Source organism: Triticum aestivum, chromosome 1A, assembly GCF_018294505.1.
Source record: "Triticum aestivum cultivar Chinese Spring chromosome 1A, IWGSC CS RefSeq v2.1, whole genome shotgun sequence".
In the NCBI taxonomy this organism is placed as follows: Eukaryota; Viridiplantae; Streptophyta; class Magnoliopsida; order Poales; family Poaceae; genus Triticum; species Triticum aestivum.
Genome location: NC_057794.1, coordinates 63,267,828 through 63,274,809, shown reverse-complemented (window position 1 = coordinate 63,274,809; position 6,982 = coordinate 63,267,828). Strand labels below are relative to the sequence as shown.

The window sequence follows — 6,982 nt, the reverse complement described above, 5'->3', positions numbered from 1 at the left end:
TCAGGCTTGTAGGTCGCTTGGTTGTACTTTTTTTTTTCATAAACAGTTTTGCTAAGTCTCAGTTACTGACACTTCGTTATGGCTCAATTGATGTTATATTTCTTTGATCTTTCATAGAGATTCGTATTTTTTTCTTTTAGTTTTTTATATATATACGATATCAGTTGACTGACATTTGGTTATGTTTCAGTAGACCGAGACCTAGCCACATCCTTTTATAAATCATTCATAGTTTTATTTGCGGTGAATATCGGAGTAGTACAAGTTAGGTAGAGGACAAACTTGTGAATTCAAACCATTACTATACGCTGCACATGATCGAGTTCAGGACGGTGTACGTCGTGGCAGTTTCAGTTGGTGGTTCTGCAGTGCTTCCTGATCTCGAAGCGGCTGCCCTCGGCGGGGATCTCGCTGAGCTTGGCCATGGCCTTGCCGAATAGCAGGTACCACGTGGCGGCGTCGTCCCTAAACTCCCGCATGTCCCTCCCGGCGGCGCCGGTGGTGTCGTTGCGCAGCTCCCAGTCGGACCTGAAGAGCACCTTGTTCTGGAGGTTGGCGTGGTAGTAGCTGTTGTCCAGGACCCCCCTCGCCGCCCTCGACGTGTCCACCCCGCTGGCGTTGTGCCCGGAGGCGTTCCGGAAGGCCAACTCCATGTCGCGGATGTTGTTGGGCTCCGTCGGGTCCGGCGTCCCTTGCACGCCCTTCTGCTCCTCAATGTGCTCCGCGAGGGCTCTCTGGTACCTGGCGCTGATCGGGGTGGCCGTGGCGTTGTCGAGCCGGTCGCGGAACGACGAGAGGTGGGCGACGCCGACGGCGTGGGTGCCGGAGAGGACGACGAGCTCCGTCTGGGTGAAGTTCCTGCCGGCGAAGTTGGCCTTGAGCTGGGTGAAGTTGAAGGTGGATGGAGGGAGGACGGCGTCGGCGGCCGCGGCGGACGACCTGACGCCGTCCTTCCGCCCCGTTGTGACGTCGTAGGCGATGTTGCCGCGGCTGAGGATGAAGGTCGCGTCCCGGGCCGCCAGGACGACGATGTCCGCGCAGGAGACGCTTTCGCCGAGCTTGCCCTTGATCCTGTCGATCAGGTCGAAGCCCTCGAGGCCGATGTTGTTCGTCGCGTCCTTCTCCGTGCTGCCGCCGTCCGGCGCCTTGTCTAAGAGCACCGATCCATCGCAGCCCTGCACGTACATCATTTTACGCAGCAAATCAATACCAAGCGCATGCATGGATAGATACATCTGTCATCGACGGCAATACGGCATGCAAATTTGTCGGATCATGGCTTTGCTTATGCATACGTACGTGGACCCAGCAGTCGTGGAAGAGCAACCGGACGAGGGCGGCGCCGATGCGCGGGTTTTTCTTGATGGACATGGCCACTTCCTTCTTAACCGTGTCAGCAACATCGTGCTTCTTGCCGCCGCCACCGTCGGCCAGCACGGGCTGCCCGTGCCCGGCGAAGAAGGCGAGCGACAGGCAGACAGACACCGCGATGGCGCCGGCGCTGAGCTTGATCACCATCGTAGATCGATCTGGAGATGGATATTGCGAACTGAAGATGGATTGTTGTGTGTTTGTGCGTGTCTAGTGAGGTTGAGATCCAGCGGTATATATAGAGCTCAGCTCATCACGACGTTGATCACGACGAAGCAGAGAGCTGCATGCAATGCATGGGTGCGCGCCGGAGATCCCGCTGGGCTTCGATAGCTTGCATGCACTACACCTGACGCAATTGTCAATCCTGCTGCTGCTTGTCGTTAAAGCATTTGGCGTAACGCGTGTTTAATTAATCAACTGCTTGGATACAGTCGATGCCAGAAATGCAGGCCAAGCAAGCATGCATCATTGCGCGCAACACATCCACAACTAGCTTAGCTTAATCTCTGGATAATCAGCTGGAGCGCGTGGTGTCGTTACGCCACCAAAAAAATATAATATACTATTGGTCAACGTACGCGCATGCAAGTTGCCACGGATTTCCTTGTGCCTGCATAATAGATCACGGTTGCACCGTTTTGTAATCAAAATCTCGCCGATTTGCCGATTCTCAATTTTCCTCTCCCTCACATCTTATTAATCTGAATTGAACGTTACTGGTTCCAAAATGCCGTCCGAAAAATATTCAATTTTAATCAAAGCTTTCTTGCAGTCGTTTTTCCTTTTTTTGAGCACTCGCGGGGGAGCTCCTATTCCGCGCGCTGCTTGCTGGGAAAGGTGCAGCGCTTGAACTTGGGCAGACCGAGGGCGGGGCGGGGCGGGGCTCCCTTGTTTCTTTTCATTTCTTTTTTGTTTTGTTTTGGATTTTTTTTTTTGCTTCTTTAAAAAAGTTTGTGATTTAGAAAAAAGTTTAGAATTTTAAAAAATGTTCACTAATGCAAACAAATGTTCATGAATTCAGAATGTTTTTCACGAATTCCAACAAATGAACATTTTTTAAATTTTGATGACTAAAAATTGATTTTTTTATGAATATTTTTTGAATTTTTATGAATGTTTTCGAATTTAGATGAGTAGTTTTTGTATTTGATGAACAAATGTTAATTTCAGTGAACATTTTATGAACTAGATGATTTTTTTAATTTGATATTTTTGTAACAATTCATGAATTTTTTTGAATTCTACAAACAAATTTTGAATTTCAAAATATGTTCACTCCTGATTTGAAAAATGTTCGCTGATTTGACAAAATGTTCATGGATTTCAGAAAATGTTCATGAATTTGGAAAGAAAAAACAAAAAACAAGATACAAAAAAGGAAAACAAAAAATGAAAAAGAAAAAGGAAATGGAGAAAAAACCAAAAGAAAAGGAAGAAGAAAACCCGGTTTGGGAAGGTTGTAGTATGTTCCCAAAACCGGAAGGTTAGTTGGGCTGGCCCACATGTACGCAATGGGGATCCAAGGGGAACACACCCTGTCGCTATCGGGCAACCTACGTGCAAATATGATCCCCAAATCACGAGAGGGTGGAGGGGAGTTCCCACATGAACTGAATGCATTACTCAAAGAACCATCAGGCTAGTTTCGTAGAATCGCCCTAGCGCGTGAGGAGGGATATCAATGCCAAGGTAGGACAACAACCTTCTAAGAGTGCACAGTAAATCAAAAGGTCCAAAGAGACAAATCATTAACAATGTTTCTAACAGTAAGCCCTTTGCATGTCTTGCCACAAAAGACACAAGCATTCCTCGATTCCCAAATGTTCAAGAGGATATAGAGGGACACAAAAAGCTAGATGTTGTTGTCGAGGCCATGTAAAGAGGGTGCATCCCAAATAAGGTCAATGGAGATGGGGGCCGGTGGGAAACCCCAAGTCGAGCCAAACCTGAGGCGCACAAGGACACCGAATGAAAAAGGTGCAACACATTCTTGTAGGGCGTCGCAGCATGGCCGAGGCATGTAGAGCGATCTTCTTGTTGAAGAGATTGTTCCTAGTATTTGGCTGATCTTTGAAGAGTAGCCAACCTACAACCTGATCTTGATTGGAACCTTGGAATCAATTAGAGGCTATCTTTTCTTTCCGCCAAAAAGAAAAAAAGAAAAGGAAATAGGCTGTCTTTTCGACTTTGCTGTGTAGTACGTGCGATACAGGCCAGCTTAAGGCAGGAGCCAAAGACACCAGTTTGCTTCTTCGTTGTCGCCATCAAATATACTCCGCCCGCCTTTTACTATGGCTGCTCTTCCAGACTTGTAGGCTTCTATCTAGTGACGTTGCAGGCCGGAGCGAGGGAGCTTGATCGACTGCACCCGCATGAACCGAAAACAGCCCGAGATCCCCTATTTCTGTCCGCGCCCACAACCGCGACGTCTCTTGACGCAGCGTCACCGATGTTGTGCCTGCCCTGGCCTTGGTCGGCCACCATGGCAGCGCGCATCAGGAGCACATTGCGAGCACGGCCCTGACCGTGGGAGTGTGTGACAGTGATGCACGAAGTGTAGATGGGATATGTATGGCACCCACTGTTATCACAAGTCCGCAAAATGATAAATCGATGCAAGGAGGGGCTTGCGAAAGTGGCATGTTGGTTTGATGATAAAGCTCATCGCCTTATGATAGACGATGGTCGCGTGAATAGGTGGACGGCAAGACCATCATCGGGGTCGGTTGCAAAGAGCAAAAGCCACAACATAGATGGGTCGCCATGAACGTGTAGCCATTTATTTCTCCCGTTGTAATGTACGGATACATGTCTTAGTCTATAAAAAAGGGCGGAAACATGTTTCATGGTGCAGCCACAACTTTTCCGAGGTGCAATACACGTCTGGCCACCAAATGATCGGACGAAGTGAGACGTTGCTATTTTGGTCTGGTTATTATTTCAAAACGTATGTAAGCGTATGCTTTACACATGTGTAGCCAAGAGAGTCAACATCAAAAGATGAGTTCAAAAGAAGAAGAAAACATGGGCGAAGAGATTCAGCAAATTAAATGATAAACAAATGATTGTTCTACTAGAAAAGAATGAATAATTATTAAACGTCGTGCGTGGATGTCTTGTCTCGTTCAAATCTTGACGCGCGCGCGCTTTAATTAAGGGTAGGACATCTGGTTGGTGACATTGCATGTCCTCCTGCTTCCGATCTCGTAAAGTATAGCTGGCCAAATGGGCCGTTCTTTTCGGGCCGGCCCGTGAGCACGCGCGGCACGGCCCGCCTTGGGCCAGGCACGGCACGGTCTAAACGGGCCGGGCCTGGCACGCGGCATGCCCTGGGCCGTGCCTGGGCCTGGAGGCTGGGCACGCGGGCCGGCACGACACGGCCCGATTACGTTTTTTTTTATACATCTATATATGGCCCAATATATAAAAATAGGCTAAAAAACGCTCAATGCGGCAAATAACAGGCTGAAAATATGCGGCCCACCGTGCTAAACGGGCCAACGTGCCGGCCCGTTTACTAACTGGGCCGTGCCTGGGCCTGGGGGCGCAGCACGCGGGCCGGCACGGCACGGCCCGTATAGTAATCGTGCCCTGGCGGGCCGTGCCGGGCCAGGCACGATTACGATGGGCCGGGCCGTGCCGGGCCGGGCCGGCCCGTTTGGCCAGGTATATCGTAAAGTGGGTCCTTGGACTCGACCATCTTGCTGAGCTTGGTCATGGCGTTGGCGAAGGCTGTGTTCCACAAACTGGCTTTCTTCTTGTACGATTTCATGTGCTCTTCTGCGGTGCCGTTCTGCGTCAGCTCCCAGTCTGACTTGAAGAGCACCATGTTCTGTAAGTTGGCGTTGTAGTAGCTGTTGTCTAGGTAGCCCACCGCCGCCAAGTCCACCACCCCATTGGCCTGGTAACCAGCCAGCTTACGGCTCGAATCGTCGAAGTCACGGACGTTGTTCTCTATCACACCAGAGTGCTTCGGCCCTTCGGCTGCAACGACTGCACCGTACGTTTTGTTCATCTCACCGTGGATGATCGGAGTTCCGAATCGGTGTATGACCGACGTTAGGTTGGCGATGCCGACAGAGTGTGCGCCGGAGAGGGCGACGAGCTCCACCAGGTTGAAGCCCTTGGCCATGAAGCTTTGCAGGAGCTGCTGGAAGTTGTCGGTGGGGTTAGGGAGGTGTTTTCCCGGGTCCTCTGCCGACGAGACGACGCCGTCCTTGCGGCCGGGCCCGTCCACTTCGTATTTGATTGTGTTGTTGCTCAGGATGTAGGTGGCCTCGCGGGCGGCGAACACGACGGCGTCGGCGCAGGAGACGTTGACACCGATATCCTTTTCGGCGAGCCTGAGCCTGATGGCGTCGATCACCTCGAGGCCACGCAGGCCGCCGTTGCTTGGCGACGCCTTCTCCGTCTTCCCAGCGAGCGTCAGGGGATCATTGCTGGTGGTGTTTTTGGGCGTGCTGTCAAGCAACACGGATCCATCGCAACCCTGGTAGTAGGCATGCATGAGTTAGTTTGAAAAATGTTGATTACCGGACAGTTATACGATCATTCGTTGTCAGCTAAGCTAGCCTCCAGATTTGCACTACTGCACTACTGAGATATTGCATAATATGGTGAAATTTAATTAGTTGCACCGGTACATAATTTCATTAATTCGTGATCTAACAATCCAATAGAGAAGAAAAGGCATGCTTCAATGGAAAGGCATCATTCAGCCAACTGTTCAAAACTGGAGATTTGCTCTATAGAAGGATCTTCAACTTCTTATGCACATGATCAAGGACAAGCATTCCACATTGTTCCAACAGTGGAGAACTTCTAAATTAGTAAACATGTTCCCAAGAACAGGCATTGGTTGATGCTTTTGTGGCGTGTTGTGTCAGTTTTTACTTAGTTTCCCCTTATGTTTTCCTTCCACCATGTACTATACATTAATGAAAAATTTACCATAGAACTATTGTCGTACGGAGCTAAAAAAAGAAAAGAAAATAAAGTGTGCTTTTCATAAACTGCCGCAACAGCAAGAGCAGCTTTAATTCCCCTACTAAAAAAAAGAGAGCAGCTTTAATTACCCTGACGAAGCAGTCGTGGAAGACGAGTCGGATGAGGCCAGCACCCAAGCCCCGGTTGATATCCATGTACTGTACTTCTGAACGACTTGCCTCACAGGTGCCTCCAGGCCGGCGTAGCTACCAGTACCAGGGGCCGCCGCCGACCCCACCTGCGCCGTGAGAACGACGTAGATGGCCAGGGCCATGGCCACGAAGAGAGGTGCCTTCTTCTCGTCACCCTTCGCCATGATCGATCGACCTCTTCACCTCGAACAGGACAATGTAGTGTTTTAGCTATCTCTACGTCACTTCTTGCAGACTAGGGATGAAATGCTTCTCAGCTGCGGATCGGACGATTTACTTGTGCTGAACAAGGGCTTGTATTTATACGGCGAATAAGGTAAGCACACCGATTGTTTATGCGCCTTGTGAACCGTGCAGATGATATTGTACTACTAAGAAAGATAAGGATTGATATCGATCGAACGTGCACGACAATTATGCACTTAGTGCTCTATCTCTTCTTCAGCCACGATCAATCGAATTGAATTAAC

General features: G+C 49.6%; 1 protein-coding gene and 1 pseudogene across 1 annotated transcript; both read right to left on the bottom strand.

Moving 5' to 3' along the window:
* Positions 1 to 350: 350 nt before the first annotated feature.
* On the bottom strand, positions 351 to 1,518 carry LOC123093976 (peroxidase 5-like). The gene is made up of 2 exons (XM_044516079.1): positions 1,300 to 1,518; positions 351 to 1,175 (listed from the first exon to the last, which is right to left on the bottom strand). The coding sequence occupies exons 1-2, from the start codon at positions 1,516 to 1,518 to the stop codon at positions 351 to 353; spliced, it is 1,044 nt and encodes a 347-aa protein (XP_044372014.1).
* A 1,708-nt stretch (positions 1,519 to 3,226) lies between these two features.
* Positions 3,227 to 6,726, bottom strand: LOC123128763 (peroxidase 5-like; annotated as a pseudogene).
* Between the last annotated feature and the right edge of the window lie 256 nt (positions 6,727 to 6,982).